Source organism: Lissotriton vulgaris, chromosome 1_1, assembly GCF_964263255.1.
Source record: "Lissotriton vulgaris chromosome 1_1, aLisVul1.2, whole genome shotgun sequence".
In the NCBI taxonomy this organism is placed as follows: Eukaryota; Metazoa; Chordata; class Amphibia; order Caudata; family Salamandridae; genus Lissotriton; species Lissotriton vulgaris.
In genome coordinates, this window is record NC_141685.1 from 1,585,034,018 (window position 1) to 1,585,054,783 (window position 20,766).

At 43.5% G+C, this 20,766-nt stretch overlaps 1 protein-coding gene across 2 annotated transcripts in view; it reads right to left on the reverse strand.

Moving 5' to 3' along the window:
- The window catches only part of CAPS2 (calcyphosine 2), a 780,299-nt gene that overhangs the window by 292,119 nt on the left and 467,414 nt on the right, over positions 1 to 20,766 (reverse strand). For both annotated transcript variants that reach the window (XM_086918127.1, XM_086918122.1), the window contains exons 12-14: positions 15,292 to 15,387; positions 15,100 to 15,193; positions 6,271 to 6,389 (exon numbers count right to left, since the gene is read on the reverse strand). In XM_086918127.1, coding sequence (XP_086774253.1) covers positions 6,271 to 6,389; positions 15,100 to 15,193; positions 15,292 to 15,387 — 309 coding nt within the window. The remainder of the gene's footprint in view (positions 1 to 6,270; positions 6,390 to 15,099; positions 15,194 to 15,291; positions 15,388 to 20,766) is intronic.

Sequence of the window (20,766 nt, forward strand, 5' to 3'; positions counted from 1 at the left end):
GAATGAAGGACCCCGAATTGGCAGGGAGGCACATTTGAACCTTAATATGGTAGAGGATGAATGGTTTACATGCTACTAATTATTGTATCCAGATTTATAAAGTTGAGGACATTGATGTTCGCAGTGGCTTGCAATACACTGATAACTTGCTATAGGAATGAACATCAAAAGCAAAAAATTTGATTTTGACATTTTCAGCCCTGCTGCCGGTTTTGCGTTTTTTAGGGCCATTTGCAAGACAAGGTTTGTACCGGCCATCTGGAAAATTTAATGAAATGAAATGAAGATTAAAACAAATAATGGTAAAACTGAAATTAGTGTTATGCAGAGGCCTGCAATGCAAGTTGGAGACATAGTTTCAGGAAATGGGAACAGTAGGTGAGCACAGGTCAGTATGCAATCTACAGTCAATGAAAGATGTTCTAAGATCTGCTCATACTACATCCTTTACACAAATAGAAGGCAGCACATTTTGCGCTGGAGCTACACTTAGGTGTGCAATCCAAATGGCACTTACCCAATACATGTTGAATATTCACGTATTATTTTTGTGAATTAGCACATGTGCAAATGTGCTTTTTTCACACAATTGTCACACTTGCAGATTTTTAATAAAACATTTGCGATTCTGGTGCCAGCTTTTGTAGTCTTAAACTCCACAGAATCTTCAGTTTGCAGGAAAATTAAGTAGATCTTTAGCACATTTATTTTTCACTGCTGAAATTCTTCTTACAACTGGTGTAGTACCTGCAGAGATGGTTTTCTGAAAGCAACCTTTTGTGAACTTTTGCTGAAGCTGGACTTGCTGCTTGGCAACAAGTACAAGAGAAGAAATCAGTATCCCAAGGAGCTTTGTGGAATGTTTAGACTCAGCCTGTTCAGAACATCATGTAGAAAGGATACTCTTCAAAAGGATCAATGATTCAAGAAGGCAAACATGGTTCCGATTTATGGCCTGGTGATTAGATGTAGCGCCTGTTAGGGTTTTGGAAATGGGCAGGTAGATTGTTCTACCTCATGTAGAATTCCCAGCATAGGTTCTGCTTGATAATCCTTTGTAAACTGCTTTGCAACATAGATGAACTATCTAAAAGCACCCTTAAAGCACATTACCAGCGATTCAAGATGTTAAATATGCCTGTTCTAGATAACAGGGGATATGCAATGTGCCTTACCGAAATCCCTAAACTTACCATTATCAAGCTTTGGGCATTCAGCTGGGGGCATTGGATACCACATTCCCAACCAGTCCCAGTGGAGCGTCATTGTTTCACCAAACTGAGGTTCGATGATTTGACTTGGTTGGTAAGGATTTAGGACAGAGACTAGACTCATGATAGATGGACCAAAGAAAACATTACTGAGTTTGCTCTACTTGATCAGGATGGCAAATCAGAATTCAGGCTCTTAGTAGTTTCCCAACATAACCTATAAATATAAGCACTTGCACAATTAAACAGATAAAATCAAGCTTGCTTGCTAACATCACTACTGATACCTATTCTACTTCTAAAACCCTAGGTGAATATTCAATACGCACGGAACTCTAAAAGAGAGCTCTACTTTTAAATCAACCCACAGCACTTAGTTACATTTGGCCTGTGACTCGGATTCTAACAGTCTCAACTTTATATAATGCTGCAGTTGAATCATACAGTGAATGACAGATAATGTGATTTGTTCATTTACTAAATATCTGATCAGTTGACAGGCATACGTCCAGAAAGTGATTGTGTGCAAATCGCTCTTGATAAAGACACTTTCTGTGGCATTGATTACAGTAGCTTCATTAAATAACATACATCCTCAAACTTATCAGCATGAATTCTAACATACCAAAGTTACCAGTAGCTGTAGTTACGCAATCTTAGGACGTTCATAATAGTCTTGTCATCAGTATTTTAATAGACTAAAGAAAAGCCACCAGGACAGCTTTCTGGGTTCAGAAATGGTTTGTGGACCTAAGAGAGCATATGGACCTTGGGTTCCTACCAATCAGGCATAATTAGACGTTATTTTTTTAAACCTTTTTTTAAAAGTTTAAGTGCTGAGTCACCGAAATGTATCACAGCACTTGTCAAAAATTGACTGATGTGCACACCAAATAAATGTACATTGTCACCAACTGCAAAATATTTATCCACTTACCTAAATAAACAGGCTTAGATAGCCCTTCTGAATTTTAACAGATTAGCGTATTCACTAAATTGGATTGAAAGCTCACAATTTGGGCGCCAGGACTGAAAAAGATTTGCCTCCTAAGGTAGCCCGTACAAAGGTAGCAACACCTAAAAGCCCCAGCCCAGTCTGTAGTAACATTCTCTGTGGGTGATATGAAACAACATGATCTTGTTTAACAGTCATAAAAATGTTATGGACAAGGAAAAGCATCTTAAATTTCACTCTCTCTGCTACTGGCAACCAGTGAAGTTTCTTCAAATCTACCGAAGCTGTTTGTTTCAAATTCTAAATCAGCCGAACTGCAGCATCCTGGACTAGTTGTAATTTCCTAAGCAATTTCTGTGGAAGACCTGGGTATATCGCATTTCAATAGTCCAGCCTGGTAGAAACAAATAGATTCACAATTTGGATTTCACTATCAATTTGGAAGAATGTTTGGGTATCAGCAGCCTACATAATCACGGAAAAAGCAGATGCTTCGATCACTCAAGTCGCGGTAGTACGCAGGTATTCAATAAAAGAAGGTAAAGTACTAATTACTGGGGGAAGCCACAGTTTGTTTTGCAGCGATTAAAAGTTATATGGTTGATCTGTGCATTTGTTAGATCAGTGTTTACCTGCGTTGTAAGTCCATACAAGTGAGCCTGAATATTAAGTCACTGACGAACAACAGGCTACTTTGGGTGAAATGTAACTGCCTATTCTACAGTCCACCATCAAAACACAACTCAACTCCCCAATACCGAACAATTGTGAGCATGCCTTATAACACCCCTACCCAGAGATCCTGTTATGATCAATTAGCCCTTTGTCAATGTGCCAGGCTACAAGCTCAATAATATTATGAATGGGCCAAACAGGTGCACCCCTTTGTGTCATCTTTGCCTATAGGGTGTATGTTTTCAAATGATGCTGGTGACTCATTTGATGCACAGTGTAGTAGTGCCATACCACCTGTTACAACATGATCAACAACATTGTGAAAGTCGCTATACAGCGACCCACTCACATTCCTTGCCTGCAGTAGATCACACTTAGGGCAAAAAGTGTTACAGCAAACAAATAATGGATAGAATGCTGACAATGCAAACATTCTCCACCAGTCAAAAGATATGGGTTAAATCCACTGTTCTTTTGCCCACTACGCCACCCCAGTTTGGAACCAGCCATATGCAAATCAGTCTTGACTCTGTGCCCCATGGGAACAGTCCAGACCGAACTGCCAGGCCAGGTCCTCCCTGGACCGGAAACAAGATTTCTGGGACCGGTTTCAGGGTATGTCACCCTTCATCAGCCAGGCTAGCATGAATCCAGTGGCACAGTGAGCAAGGGACCCACGTCTGGGCATACCCATCTCACTTAGGGGGAAAAGTGTTACAGCAAACAAATGATGGACAGAATGCTGACAATGCAAACATTCTCCCCCAGTCAAAGGATCAGGGTTAAATCCATCGTTCTTTTGCCCACTACGCCACCCCAGTTTGGACCCAGCCATATGCAAATCAGTCTTGACCCTGTGCCCCATGGTAACAGTCCAGACTGAACTGCCAGGTCAGGTGAATGTATGACATTGTTCTGCATTCTGTCCATCAATTATTCTTTTTGCATTTGTCACCCCGAGTGGGACGGGTATGCCCAGACGTGGGTCCTGTGCGCTCCATGCCACTGGAGTCAAGCTATCCTGGCTGATGAGGGCTGAAAGCCCGAAACCAGTCCTAGGATGCATGTTTCCAGTCTAGGGAGGACCTGGCCCGGCAGTTCGGACTGGACTGTTCCCATTGGGCGCAGGGTCAAGACTGATTTGCATATGGCTGGGTCCAAACTAGAATGGCATGGTGAGCACAAAAATGATGGATTTAGGCCCAGATCTCTGTACTGGGGTGAATGTATGACAATGTTCTGTATTCTGTCCATCAATTGTTCTTTTTGCATTTGTCACTTCGAGTGAGATGGGTATGCCCAGACGTTGGTCCTGTGCTCTCCATGACACTGGAGTCAAGCTATCCCGGCTGATGAGGGCTGGAAGCCCGAAACCGGTCCTAGGATGCTTGTTTCCAGTACAGGGAGAACCTGGCCTGGCTGTTTGGGCTGGACTTTTCCCATTGGGCGCAGGGTCAAGACTGATTTGCATATGGCTGGGTCCAAACTGGAATGGCAAGGTGAGCAAAAAAATGATGGATTTAGGCCCAGTTCTCTGTACTGGGGTGAATGTATGACAATGTTCTGCATTCTCTCCAACAATTGTTCTTTTTGCATTTGTCACCCCAAGTGGGATGGGTATGCCCAGACGTGGGTCATGTGCGCTCCATGCCACTGGAGTCAAGCTATCCTGGCTGATGAGGGCTGAAGGGCCGAAACCGGTCCTAGGATGCATGTTTTCAGTCCAGGGAGGACCTGGCCTGGCAGTTCGAGCTGGACTGTTCCCATTGGGCACAGGGTCAAGAATGCTTTCCATATGGCTGGGTATAAACTAGAATGGCGAGGAAAAAAATTATGGATTTAGGCCCAGATCTCTGTACTGGGGTGAATGTATGACATTGTTCTGCATTCTGTCCATCAATTGTTCTTTTTGCAGTTAATTCACCACACAGAGGATGTTACTTTCTTCTGCCCAATTAATTTAATTATCATGGCAAATTGTTATCAATGTATGAACACTAAGGTATATCATAACAAGAGCTTACTGTTACTCAGGTCTTGCTTATAAGCCTTTTTCTGAACCAGGACAAGGAAATAATCTTAAATGATTCAAAGAAAAATGCTTGGCTCTGCCCGAAATTGCAGGAAACATTATAGCCACTATAGAGGTCGACCCTCAGATAAAGGCTCTAGAGATTTGTTCAATCACTTGTCCAGGCCAATGCAACATAGTATTTTTGTACCTACACATTTAATCAAATATTAATGTTGAAATATGCCTTTTTGAAGTATTTTAGCAATTACATGTTAAGGAGTCTACTGTATTCTCCTATGTACTGAAGAGAAATGTGAAACATAGACAGCATTTGAATTCATCAGTAACAGTCTCAGCGGTATAGTAGAAGGGGAACTGTTGGAATGTTATCATTGATGAGAATCCATTACAGCTAGAACTGCATAGTGCGACAGGCAGTCACATAGCGAGAAGAGATGTGAATAAGAGACCAAATGCCCAGATGGGTAGGACAGTCTGCAGGGCATTGAGATGTTGAATGACTGGGTAGCAAATTGTATATGCAATGCTGATTAATAAATGCTAATAAAATATGCTTTAAAAAAATCTCAGAATGGGTTACTTTAGTGTACCCCATTCTCTAAGCCATCAACTTCCAGTTTTTTTAACCTTAATTGTAGCAATTGAAATTAGTGTTTCACTTTGTTAAAAAAGTTTAAGAGACTGGCTTTTTTTGGGAAATCAGTTCTGGTCTTCCTAGTATGAAGAAGTAATACATCTGCTTGTCTCATTGTTCATAACTTTCCTCCCCTAGATAGTCAAAAGCACCATACCAGGTGGGAAATGCCATGGATCTAGAAGCCAATATTCTAATTATAAACTGGTTGTTCATTAGGTTGTTTCTGGCATCTTCCTAGCTGCAACCACTTTACTAGTTACTCTACTCTTCCTCTTCTTCCGAGTCAGATACTGTAACTCTGGCTCCCTATTACCTGACAGATATAAACACCAGGAGACACACTGCTCTGTGACTCAGCTTTGCGTCTGGAGTTTTCAACACCTGTGCAAATGACAGACCATCATTATCCAATTTCTCATCGACTATAAACCTCCAGCAACAATCAAATATGTAATAACTGATGCTTCAAGTTCCCTTAGAGGAAACATGTCCACCAGCAACCCTCGATGGCTGTCCATAAATATCTCAAAAGATTCATACACTGATATGTTTGAAGCTATTTACTTCAATGAGTTATCTGATTTCATTCTCTCTGCTGTCGGACCTGTTGGCAATAAGAACCAGTTCTAGTTAAGGGTAGAGTTGAGAGCCAGTAAAAAAACACCAACACTATCTAGATCTGCAAACCTGTCATTACAATATTCATCATCTCATTTAACATATGCTACATTTATAGGGTCTAAGAAAAAATACTCACTTAAGGTAATCCAAAGCTTCTTCATCAACACTTACAATACGAATAGTTAGAACATTTTGTTTCTTAACACTTTCTGAAAGGCTAACATGATCAACAGTCGAAAAGGTCAGATTTGAACCCTGCGTGGGATATCAAAGTAAAAACAAATAAATGTAAGAAAATGTTACAAAGCTGAACACTATCATTTCTTCACAATCCTTATAGATTTACTTTTTTTATTGTTATAAAAATATTTTTTCGATGCTTTTAAAAAATATTTCCATGCTTACATAATCGGGGAAGGAAATACAGGGGAGGAGAGCACAGACAGTAAAAAGAAATTTTAATCAACAGTTCATTAGAGATCAACATCCATAACGATAGTAGATCAATTAATGTTTAATATTAATTAGTACGAAAAAGAGCACAGGTGTACATAGTTCATATATGTTGAATATAACAGCTGAAAATGCAAATGAGTGAAATGCCCAGGGGGTTATAACAAACAGTACCAAAACCTGGCTTCAACATCGCCACATTCTTAAAGTTCTAGATACATGCCTTTGCATGAATTCTAAAGTTCTTAAAAGGTCACACAGCAAATAGTAAATCATGTTAAACAGTTCATAGAAGAACAGTTCAGTGCCTGCAACCCAGACAGAGACATTTTGGATAAGATAAATTACATATATGCAGGATTCATAACTTAATAGGCATACAAATACTGAGACAAACATCAAGTGCCAAAAAGTGCAATGCCCATGTTATCAAAAACTGATATCCATGTCTTAAAATGTCTTTTAAAATACTATAAAAGTGCAATTGCTTGAGGTATAAACTGTTTTAACCATACAGATATCTGGTTATGTAAACCTTCCAGCAATATCCTACGAGGGGTCCATCCCTTCAATCAACTTTTAGACTGGCCTGCTGGTGGGAATTTGTCCCTTCTGAAAGGGGCCCCCAGATTTTCTTTCCGTTCCTCCTGGCCTTCCTTCCATTACACTCATAAAGCTTGGTCTCCACGTTAAAAACTGAGAAGAAGCTCCCTTGTCACTGTACTTGTTTTGCAGTTTGACCATATAAATCTAGAGGCCAAAGCACCCATTGTTTTAAACCATAAGTTTTCAAACTAACGGGATAATGCGGAAGAGATATAGCACCTTCGGCAGGAATAGCATTTTCACAATATTGCACCAACCACGATGGATAGATGAAGGTTATTCCATCTCCCACAATCGTGTTTTGCTTTTCTGATTATTGAGGAAAAATTGGTCTTAGCCAACTGATCAAGTTTTGCACAGATACCAATATCTAGACATACCGCCTGCTCAACCACCTGCGAATCCTGAGTGATAATTCACAGCTTCACCACCAATTGCGTCATATGGCTATTCAGTGAGTTCCCCTGAAAAAATGCCCAAGTTGGAGGCATCCTCCTCCACTACCAGCAGGGTGGCATCCAGATGTGCAGCTTCTACTGCAATGTTGTCGGCATAGGCTAAGAGTTTTATCTCAGAGTCGCGACATCCTACTTATGATATGCTGGATTAGCCTCTAGACTATGAATGAAGGGGTCAATATAGAACGCGGATAGCAGGGGAGAGCAAGGGCACCCATGTCTCATTCCTCTTTCAATATGGATTGGCTCAGATTGACCTCCCATCATTTGTAGCCGGGCCACAGGTTTGTAGCACAGTGCCTGCACTGCGTTAATATCAAATATCCCTAATCCAAAGGAGCCCATGAGTTTCCATAGATATTCCCACGTGACCATGGTGAATGCTTTTTCGGCATTCACCAGGGGCACTACCATGGGATCATTTGCATCATCAGCTGAGTCAAAGAGTTTTATCACCCGACGAATATGGTCGGCGGTATCCATCAGCTTCTCTGTTGTACCGATCCTCTCTCCCTCCAACCTTCACCGTGACTACACCCTTTTCTGCCCCTACCCTGCTGCTCCACCTACTGTGACCTACCCAAACCCCTGTTACCCAGACTCTCCTCCCCCTCTTCCCCCCATGGCCCACCCCATCCCCTTCCTGACCCCGCACCACTTTCCCGCCACCAACCACACCGGCCTTTGGCTCTTGTGTGTGCACCTGCAAGCTTTCCCAGCTCCCAATGTATATACCCAAGTGTTAGAACTAGCTATTTCTGGTTGGCTAAGGCTGACGCCAAAGCTAGGCAGAAACCACCATTCTAGTCAGGGCAAGGGAGTCACACGCCAAGATAACCCCAGCTCACCCCCTTGGTAGCTTGGCACGAGCAGACAGGCTTATCCCGGAGGCAATGTGTAAAGCATTTGCGCACGCACACAACAGCAACAACATCCTAGGCACACCACAAAAGGAACTCCACACAAGGTTATATAAAGATAACTTTTGTATTGTCAAAACACATCAGATAGAAATCACACATGTACATTGTGCAAACTGGCACGGGCAATATTCACAAGGGATTATTTACAGGACAGAGCCACATGGGCCACTGTCAGAATCAACACTTTTAGAACTAGAAATACTGTTAGAAATAGCACTTTGTAGATCGTAGAACAATGAGAAGTTTCACACATGATGCATAGAACATTCAGAGGTGTAGGAAAGACACATGATGTATAAACATACATTCAGCGGTGTAAGGAACAAGGCACATGACGCATCAAAACACATTCAGAGGTACCGGAGAAACACATGATGCCTAAAACATTCAGAGGTGTAAGCGAAGAAAAAACACATGATGCATAAAAACATTCAGAGGTGTCACAGGAAAACACATGATGCATAGATCACATTGAGAGGTGTCACAGGCATAATGGCATGGCACATTACGCATAACTCACATTTGGGCCTAACCAGTAAAAACTACAGTAGGCAATCTCTCACTAGTCTAAAGACATTAGACTCTACCCCTAAGCATAACTCACACTTAGGGGCGTAACTCACATAGTAAAATAAACTCTCACTAGCATAAACCTCCATAGGTAAACTAACTTCATAATCACATTGCGCAAACATCACCTTAGCAATTACTATCAAAACATAAAAATCACATTGCGCAGAAATCACATACCAGCCCCTGGCCAACTGGCCATCCAACAAGGGGACTCAAAAAGCCCTGTGTTCAGAATGTCAGGGCGTGCTGCCAAAGCAGCGCAAGTCATGGGTGCGCTACCGGCACAAACCTAAACGTTGCAGCTGCCCACTAATTGCTGGGCAGCTGGGAACAGTCACAAGGCCTAAACGTTGCAGCTGGCACTAAGTGCTGCGCAGCTGTAGAAGGCCTGGCACCACTGTGCCATCTCTGTCCCACACAGGGACTCACTCACATTGCGCCGAAACGGTGCAGCTGCCCACTAATTACTGGGCAGCTGAGACATGAGTAAAACTGTGGCAGGGCCCTCACTGGCCCTAGGTACAGCACTGCGCCAACATGTAGGAGCTACACAGGCTCTGGGAATTAATGGGGGCGAGGGAGCCATCTAGCTCCTTAAGGCAAACATGCCCTTGAGCCTCTCAAGCTCCTTAAAACAAATATGGCCCCCTTAGAGCTTCGTGGGCTCTAACAACACAAATATGCTGCCTCACGACGATGGAGCCCCTCACTGGGGAATCAACAACTAATGGCCATCGTGGGAGCCACGGGGCTCTGAAAAAAAACATGCCCCAGCTCTGGAGCCCTCTGGGCCCTTTTATCAATACTGGTTACGTTGGAGCGGGCCACTGCAGGACGGGGCGCTCAGGAGCACACGTCGCCCTGGGCCCTGATCAGGCGCCATCTACATTCCCCACGGAGCCCCCTCAGCCCTTCCTCACTCACCGGGCTGATCGCTGGGGGGCTTCTCTTCACGGGGATAGCGGCACCTCTCGCGACAGTCTCCTCTTCACCCGGGCCCCCTCCTGGGACCCGGGGCTTTACAGTCAACCGCATGCGGGGCTACCACCAGCACACAGGAGTCCTGCCCTGACAAATGCGTCGCCCTTCACTGCACTTCCGGGGCTCCCTCTATCGCATGGGAGCCCCGCACCACTCGCCCTGCGTCCTCTCCCCTCGGTGGCGGCCCCGGGGCTCTCCATGACTCACCGGAGCCCCGGGCCGCGAGAGACCAGCTGCTTCTTCCTCCGGCTGGCGGCGGGCGGGCGGGCCTTCCCGTCAGGCCGCGCCGTGATTGGCCGGCCGTGCAGACACTTCTGGGTCGTCGCAGGCAGGGCGGCGCCCGGCGGGGAGAACAAAGCAGCAAATGTCGGGTGGGCACCGGCCGAAAAGATAAATAAAGCGCTCCCTGCGCTATCGAGAAAATAAAGCGCTCCCCGCGCTATTGGGCATAACTAGAGCGCTCCCAGCGCTAAAGGACATGAAAGCGCTCCCAGGCGCTTAGAAGGAAAGTATAGCGCTCCCAGGCGCCTTGAGGAAAATCCAGCGCTCCCAAGCGCTTAGAGAAGCAAAAGGTCCAGCCACAAGGTCCTTCAGGAGTCCAGGGGCTGGGCAGGGCCCAGGGAGGCAAGCCTTCCCCTGGGTCCAAGCAGCAGCACGCCCCTGGCAGGATTCAAGTCAGAAACATGAACATTTTGTAAGGGGACACAGCCCCTTTTTATACTGTAAAATCCTTTGTCTAGCAGGGTGCAGGCAATGTGAGAACCAGCTACAACTGGTTATAGGGAACTCCTTTCACAGGCCAGGTTAGGGACATCAGACGCACCACAGGGGGTGGAGCCAGCATTGTGTGGGGAAAGCCCAGCCCTATTCAGGGCCAGGTGCACCCTTCTCCTCACATCAATATGCTAATCACTCCATTCACCACCGGGGCTGACTCTCCCAGACTCTTGGAGCCAGGCTCACCAGCCAATCACACGCCAGACACAAATTACACAAATATGCCAACTTCTAAAAGTGGCACTTCTACACTAGACACAATCATGCCGCATATATCATTGCACAGCATTCAATCTCACGAGTTCGCACATACCAAACTCGACCCTGCACTCCCCAAACATAAGGAACTACCATGGGCATACATATTCCCAATTCAATCCTATGGGAGGGCAGGTCACTCACCACACATACAGAGAGCTCACGCACCTTACACAGTACCACAGTGAAAAAGTGCGCAGAGGCCTAAAATCACGAACACCAGGTTTCAGAAACAGGCTAGGAAAAAGCAAATAGTTTTGGGGTGAACCTGCCAAAAGAGCCGGGTCCAACACCAAGCATGTATCAATTAGAGGAGAAAACAAAAAGGGGAGACAACCCCTTAAGTCCTAAGGGTTCTCAATAGACAGAAGGGGAAACCGAGCAGAAATCAATCCCAATAAAAAACGGAACCCCTCTCTGTTACAGTTCTTTGCAGGTCCAGTCTAGTGCCTGGAGAGTATTCTAAAGAAATATATTTGATTGAGTGTGTCAGATGGTGTTTGGAGCTGAAGAGAGAAGTCAGATGATTTTTGGAGCTGAAGAAAGCAGTCAGAAGCAGTTACTTGTCAGAAGGAGTTGTGATCAGTTGGAGCAGGCAGTTAACAGCTGGAGTTTGGAGTGATGCCTTTTGGAAGAGACTGAAGTTATATCGTGGATTAGTCTGTGGGAGAAGCTGGAGTGAGTTGGACATTGGAGCTGGAACAATCAGACAGAGTGAAGAAGCTAGTGGAGCGAACGGTTATCAGAGCGGCAGAAAATATATCATTAGACTGAAGTTGAAAGGTGAAGACAGTTGGTAGGGGAGAGGAATCCAGTGCAGAGTGATCAGCGCAGGCGTGTGTCAAAGAGTGCAGGGGAGAATCTGAGATGAGCCATGGCACAGACGAGAGAGGAACCCAGATGACAGCTAGAACAAGACTTCATACTAATCAGGTGATATCTGTCCTGTTATATTAGTGTATATATATATATATATATATATATATATATATATATATATATATATATATATATATGACGATGAGGACCACTCGGTACTAAGTGATCACAGGACACAGCAGGGATGATTGAGGGAGCCCTTTATTCACTGGAAGTTGCGCAGCATGATGCATTTCGGCGTTACCGCCTTCCTCAGACGCCGCTCACAACAGGTAAGGTGCCTTCTATCCCCTTGAAAGTTCTACGGTGCTCCCTAAGTAGGAAGCACAGCTGACCCTGCTCGATTGGATACAGCTGTAGTCAGGTCCGAGACCACAGCTCCCAGAATGCAGTATCCTGACGGTTGCAAAAGCAGGGTTCAACAGTGTGCGCTGTAAATACCGTGTCAAGGGGAGCCGAATGGCGGCAGGCATCTTTCCAAAATTACAATGTCCGGGTTCCCTCAAGTCCCCACACGCCCCATCCACGATTGCAGGACACGTCGGGCCACGGAGAGGTCTGTGTTCAGTCTTCTCCCCCGTGTAGTTCACGGTCCGCACCCAGCAGAAACACCCTGTGTGTCCCGGTCTCATGGAGGCCCTAGGTATTCAATACCTTGATGAAGCAGAGTTTGTTGCCAGAAAGCTCCCAGGGCTATACATACATTAATCTTGTCTTTTATTTCCTAGGCTGGATTCCCTACTGTATTGTTATACTGATTTATCCCTTTTCTTTCAGCGGTGTGCAGTCTGTTATAATCCATTTCCCTTTTTAGCTATCTACAGTTCCTGTCAGCTATATGTGGATGTGTTAGTAATCTGAGCTTTCTTGTTAATAAAGAGACCCCGCAGATCTGTGTATTCTTTAGATGTGTCTATTCCCCTTTATTCTTCAGGCTATGTCTAGATTGCTAGTTATTGTGTTGTTATAATTTGAATAAAGGAACCCCAGTTCTTAGTGAACAGCTGTGCAAGTGTTATTATTATTGATAAGACTAACCTTTCTTCTAGCCAGATGCTGTAATGGTAACTGATGGATCAAAAGGGAGAAGGAGCGCCTAAATCAAGGAATAACCTTTGCATATAGTAACCCCAGTTCTTAGTGAACCATTGTGTAATTGTTGTTTTCTTATAATAAAGTTAACCTTTCTTCTAGTCAGATGCTGTTATGTGGACGGATGCGCCTCCCGTCTGGGTAAATGGTAACTGAGCAAGGGAGTAGAGGAGCACTTAAATTAGGAAATAACCTTTGCATATTGTAATTTGGCCATTCTTGTGTACCACATAAAATATAATGAGGCATCCCCAGTAGATATTAGGTATATAGAGAAACTTCCCAACAGAGAGAGAGAGAGCTGAAGGTATTCATAGGACAGTGATCGTCGTTGTGTAGCGGCGTTAATGAGAGCATTGATTGTGATCAATGTGTATACCCACAAGATTGTGGCTTGAGAGAGCACTGATTGTGGTCAGTGTGTAATGAGATCGCCGCTAGGGAAAGTGGCGTTAATGAGAGCATTGACTGTGGTCAATGTGTACACCCACAGGATTGTGGCTTGCGTGAGTACTGATTGTGATCAGTGTGTAATGAGATCGCCGCTAGGGAAAGTGGTGCTAATGAGAGCATTGACTGTGGTCAATGTGTATACCCACAGGATTGTGGCTTGCGTGAGCACTGATTGTGATCAGTGTGTAATGGTAAGTAATCAGAACTGCCCCCTTCACTATGAGTAGGAGGGTAGCATAGTCTGGGTCTGAGTTGCCGTGAGACTATAAGGTATGAGTGTGGTGTAGAGCATGGAAGTCTTTAGTAATCAGTGAGTATTCCTACTAATCCTATAGATTTAGTGGTGTTTTCGATGATATGAGCTTGTATATTGCTAATTCCCCATCCTCAAGTAGGTACCCAGGTGCCTGGATAAATAGGTCCTGATGAGGGAGATGGTTACGTTTCGGCTGGATTGGTGGTGTCTTGGTGAGCTGATTCTATCTGGTCCGAAAATCCGGTCGTTACACATGCACATGGAGATTTCAGACGCAAACCATTTGTAGCAGGTAAACATGCACAAATAATAGGAAACCATGCACTTTTGGACTAGGAGACATAAGATATGACAAGTAAGCTATCTCAAATGGGTCTCTCAAAGTCGAAAAAAGGTCAACTGAAACACGTAGAAATACTTTGGGTCTGGGAGAGATAGAGACAGGCAGAGTGGGTTAAGGATACATGAAACACTCTCTAGGATAAGATAAGTCATGTATAATCATTGCACACACAGTTTTGAGAAAGGTTGGAACGGCAGACCAGCCCATTTATGCCCACAGCGTTTGTAGAATCCTCAATGTGCAAGACGCAGTCAGCATGGCAAACGTGAAAACACAAACGTTGAGGAAAGTTTAAAGAGCAAACCACACCATAGAAGCACCAAAACAGAGAACCCCAGACCAGCAAAAAGCAGTCTGTCTTCCGTGATGCCAATTATTAAGTTGCTAAGAAATCATGTATAAACAAACACTGAACAATGGAAAAACAGCATAACACACAAGGAAAATTAACATTTAAAATTCATTACTTAATCAACAATTTGGTACATATAAAGATGGTATCTTCGACGCGCGTTTCGACACAGACGTCACACACGTCTGTGTCGAAACGCGTGTCGAAGATGCCATCTTTATATGTACCAAATTGTTGATTATGTAATTCATTTTAAATGTATAAATGAAAGTCAGCAACTGCTGTTTTTAACTGCTAATATCATCATCTGAAACAATTAAAATGTATAATATTTTTATAATTTTTGTCTGAACTCTTTCTTCACATTGCTTTTGTCACATATTGCCTGGGATTGTTAATTTTCCTTGTATGTTTTACCCTGTCCCAGGAATTGTATCCAATTACAGGGGGTCCTTGATATTTGCAAGAAAACAGCATAACACAACATAAAACATACACACATTCCTAAAAAATCTACTGATGTTGAGCCAAAGATGACATGCTTTAGAATACAACACTTACAACGTAGATATCTCTCAGTTCATACTGCTTTCCTTTTCGCCTTCCACACCGATGACTATAAATGCCCTTCTGGATAATAGGTAGTGCGCTTGTTCTTTGGGAAAAGTTAAGATGTGCAAAAGTTAAGCTCAATAATATACAAAACAGATCTATTTGTTAAATGCAATGTTTTTTGCGAATTCTTCTACTTGCCTATTTTTTCCAAATTGTCTATATTCATAAACAGTTAGTGACCCGTCATATGCAAAAAAGAATCCAATGAGCTCTTTACATGCATCCCGTCCATTCCTGCAAAAAAGTTAAATGGTATTATTACTATGTTTTCTTATCCACAAGCAAATGTTTGATCTATGACTTTACAAGAGGTATGATTAACTGATTTCAATATTTGCAGAAAATCTGTTCAAGGCTAATGACAAAAGAAGAAAAGGTTAATGCGATACAAACGGGCGCAGGACAAGTGCCTGTGCTACCCGCAAACATAACGCATTTAAATGTAGACAGATAAAACACTTGGCGAATTTCGGCCTTTGCGAATGCGAATTAGCTAAATGCTATGTATGTAACATGTTTGATGCAAAATAAGGAATCGCAAAATTTGCTATTTCTTATTTTGCGATTGCACTTAAGGAATCACAAATTTTGCGATTCCTTAAATGCAATGTATCAAAGAAAAAATATTCCAAAAATGTCATTAAGGATTCGCAAATTACCACCAACTTCTAGTTGGTGGTAAGTTGCGAATTCTTTTAAAAAAGCTTTTTTCAAAAAACCCAAAGGTGCCATATGACGCTCATACATGCCCTTAGGGCATGTATGTGCGCCATATGCCCCCAAATGTCATTTTCAGGGGTGCAGCAGGGTGTTCTTGTGACACACCTGCACCCTTGAAAATATTCCTAATTTGCGATTAGCAAATTGCTAATCGCAAATTCCCCCTTCATTCCTATGGGCCTCCTGGCCCATAGAAATGAATGGATAATTTGCGATTAGCTATTTGCTAATCGCAAATTAGGAATGGTAAGGAATCGCTATGAAACAGCGATTTTGTACATACATACCGTTTTGCGAATTCCAAATAGCGATTCTTAAAATTCGCTATTTGGAATTCGCAAAACGGAACTATGATACATATGGCCCTTGAAATCAAAACTCTGACTGAATAATGAATAATTACGGAGGGAAACAAAAGTTACTTATCTGTAATCTAATATTTTGTCTTGTATTGGAGCAGAACTCATGTTTATTCCAGAATGTTCATAACAAATGAGTCTCTATAGGTCTTCTTAAGTTTCCGGATCTTTTATTCCCCTGCCATAAAAACGTAACACTCACACCAAATGCACTGCTCTTGACCTCACACTGGTGGAGTTACATTTCATCTTACCATTGACACTATGAATGATATCTCTATGATTCTGTTATTTACTGGCATAAGCATTGTGATTGGCATGCCTATATCCATTCAGAGATGATGTTTAACCAGGTTTATCCAGGCAAAATGCCAGAGTCTCCAGGCATATGTGTACAGCCATGTTTAGCCAAGGAACATGCCAAACCCCACAGCTGGTTGAACAAAATGTGCTCGAAGTAAATGAAACACATCTTACATCTGGAATGTAAGGGCAAAAATTGTCTCCTTTACATATCTGCTTTACTAAGTGATGGTTCCTATATTATTGACGTCCTCGTGATGATGTTAAACTATCCATATTCTTATCTATGTGTTATATGTTCTTAATAGGCTTACTCTCCCCTCCGCGAGCCTTATTAGGCTCCAGGGACCCCATACCCTGGGTCTGGGCGTTTTTTTAAAAAGAGGAGGTGTGCAGCCCAGCCCCCCTCCTAGAGCCTTCATAGGCCGTTGGGACCCCATCCCCTGCAGTGCCCCTTTCCTCGAGTCTATTATTGCCCTGGGACCCCATCCCCCGGGGCCTCCATTAATAATAGGTGGGTGTCCCCCCGGTGTCCCCCCAGGACACCCACTAAATCCCATGTTGGGGGCTGTGGTGCCAGCTGGTTCCACGCAGGGCACGGGAGCCGATATTGCTCACCACACAGAGGATGCTGCTACGAACTATTGTGTCCCAGTGTTGGGCTTCCTGGGACATACTAAGTGTGCTGGCCACGAGAAATGGGGTCCTATAAAGGCTTGGGGGGGTTGCATGGCCCCCCTCCCTTTTAATCAAAGTTACACTCTGGGGAATGGGGTCCCCAGGGTCTACGTAGGGTCATCTGTTTAACAAAATCGACTCCAGGGGAACAAATACCTGAGGACACCACTGAGCACCCCCTCCACTCAAATATTCCTGGCCCCGGTGGACAGGGTCCCCAAGGACCTAAATTGGGGCTAGGGAGGGGGGCCCATCCGATGCCGCCTCGGCCCATATACGTACATTACAGAAAGAAGCTACAGTTATTGGTGAATTAAATTGCCCTTCCATTTATCTTTGCCCCCACCCCCCAAACGAATCTACTAAAAGCCGGACATTGTTTCAAACGTAACCGTGCTAGTGGTTGACCCTTCTCTGCCTTGTTTATAGTCTGACCACTTAGCCATTCCCAGTCAGGTCCCCTTGCACAAAGCTCATCTCTGTGCAGAAGTTTAGATCAAGGAAATGGGCCAAAGCTTCTTCATCTAGTTTTACTAATGCCTTGGTCACACATTCTCCTAAACTCGACAACTGTGTCCTTACTGCTAATTTACAAGTTGGTGACTGGATTTCTGGAGCTCTGAATCGTATTGCACCCATAGTTGAGAGGGTAGCAGGCAGAACTAAACCCTCAGCGGACTGGTTTATGGACGAATTAGCCATGCTTAAAATTAATTGTGAGCATATTTGGCACTGAGACGGTGATCAGGCTAGTAAGGCTAAATACCGTTCAGCCTTATAATCTTATCATAGTTGCATTAGTCATGTGCAATGGGAATCGTAAAATTGAACTGGCTCAAAACTCTTCTAGAGAGATTTTTTCTATTGTCAAGACTTTATCCTTGATGGATTGAGTTTCCACTGCTATTCCCCCTTCGGAGGACAGCTGCAACACTCTCGCTGAATATTTCTCTGACAAAGAAGCAGAGATTTATTCTTCTCTCCCAGAGGCAGTTAGAAATGCCCCCTGCCTGAATGTCTGGTTCGAGCCTTCTCTAACACAACAGAAATTCACTTTTCCCTCCTAAAATATATATATATATATATCGTGGCATATAATCAATCTACAAAATACCCTGGGGGCCTTAACCAAGACAAGGAATTGAGTGTACATTTGCATGACCACTGATCTTTACTTTGTTACCTAAGCAAGTTTAGAAAATTCAGATGTATTATGTTCAAGGTTTTCTAAATATAGAGTGCGTAGGTAACAACTGAATATATGTTTGATGAGGATATAGCATGTTACAACGCGTGCTATTACCACGCAATAGGTGACAACGCAGTTGTTACAACGACCGCGCAGTTACCATGCGTGGCTTTAAATCGTGAGTTATTTCTACGACTTGCGCTAGGAGGCGCGCTGGATTTAGGAATAGTAAAAATTACTATTCCTACTCCTGTTAGCGCAACAGCAGGGAAGGTGTTGGATTTTAAATCCAACACATTCCCTGGTCTTGCACACCTCCTAGCGCAAGTCATAGAAACGACTTGCGATGTAAAGCCACGCGTGGTAACAACCGCGTATTTACCTACCTGCGTGGGAATAGCAGGTTGTAAATGCTGTTTCCCAATTGAAGAACAGTTGTGTGATATTTATGCAGAATCAGTTTTTAATCATAACCATTACACTAATGTATGGTTGTTTTCTTTCTCTTTTTTTTTAATCACAGGAGGAAAGGATGGGGAAGATTCTGGTGTGAATTTGTGGTTCTCCCCTATCCTTGTCTTTGGCATCACGGAAAAGAGTGATGCAGGATGAACTCGTTACATAGTACAGATAAGAGAACCCTTTGTTCCTAATACCGCAATTTGTGTTCTATTCTGTATATATTATTATGTAGAAGTGATTGTAATGGGGATAGAAATGCACTTGGTGATAAACAGCTTGTTATATGTTTTGTACTTCACAATGTTTATTTCTAGTTTGGGTGAGAATCTGGGGACAGTCTTCAACAGTAAGTGCATGAACTAGATGGTTTATTGGCCACGAACAGCATAATATATGGCACTATGTCAATATCAGAACCTACTTCTTATCCAGAATAAGAATGCAAACAGTAATATTATAAACAGAACACTATGTCAGAAAAAGACATCAATATGTGTTAATGTTGGCTACAGTGAAGAAACTGTGTGAAGACTCAATAGCATTCCAAAATGGCCACCATGATAATGGAAAAAACAGGACTACCTCGATTAAGTCTGTTTTCTGTTTCTTGCTTTGTGTATTACACATTATATATGTTGGTCTGTCCCACAGCTCAGTGAGCAAGCCTGCTGTGTCAGGTGAAATTCGTTATCGACTGAAAATTAAACAACTAGTGGTGGAAAAAACCTCTTTGTGCCCGTTTATATACACTCAAAAACTTTTTCAAAACTGATGCTGCCGCGTTTCTGTTAAAGATTCATATTTCATCACCTTCTTTAGGACAAACGTACGAGTTACTTACCTTCGGTAACGATGTATCTGGTAGAGACGTTGTCTAGTCGCAGATTCCTTAACTTAGAATATCCCCAGGGGTGAGACTGGATCCGAAATTGTTTTGCAGCAGCACCTCTGCATGCCGGGGGACAGCGCCACACGACCCCGTCCTGACATTGTCTACGTACGTGACGTGAGCGAGGTCATATGAGTCCCTCTCGGCGCGCTGACGTCAGTTTTCTTTGGAGAAACCTTTCGGCAGCACAACGAGGAGCCACCAACCAAAAACTGTCAAAGTATGGGAACAGTGTGCGAGGGATGAAAAATCTGTGAATAAAGAAGGAGGATGTGGAAGACACCATCTTAAAGACAGAATTAGACACTGCCTACACGTATTAGTGGAAACTGTGAGAAAGAGCCCCGCAAGCTAAGCGAAGATCCCTCCCCGAGTGCAACAAGGGAAGAACATCTCAACAGACAGAAATAGACTGATAGTGCCATGTGGAATTGTGCTGTCCACTAAGAACGGAGCACAGAAAGAACAACAGTCCACTGTAGGAAAGAATGAAAAAACTGGCCTTTCCCTCTAAAAACAGAGGTAGGAAACAGAGCACAACTGACCGTCAAAGAGGATGACCTTGAGGAGACCAGGACCCCGAGGTAGTAGAGAAGATGGAAGGAAGGGAAGGGATCTGGAGAGGAAAACAAATCTTGTGAATCAAAGGCACCATATAACAGAAAGGAAGCCCCTCAGCAGAAGTTAACTGTATAAGAAAGCACCCAGGGGAGTGCAACAATCTGAACCTCCTTGAGATATAACCCAATGGCAACTGAAGAGGCCAGTGGAGAACACCACCAGACATGGTCCTCGCAGAACGGGGAGGCTGGGTGGGCATTAAGGAATCTGCGGCTAGACAACGTCTCTACCAGATACATCGTTACCGAAGGTAAGTAACTCGTACATCTGATAGAGACATCTAGCCGCACATTCCTTAACTTAGAATAGATACTACAGCCATACCCCAAAAGGGAGGCGGGTCTGCGACAACAACAGAAAGCACCAAGCATCTGATCCGGCAATAGAGTGAC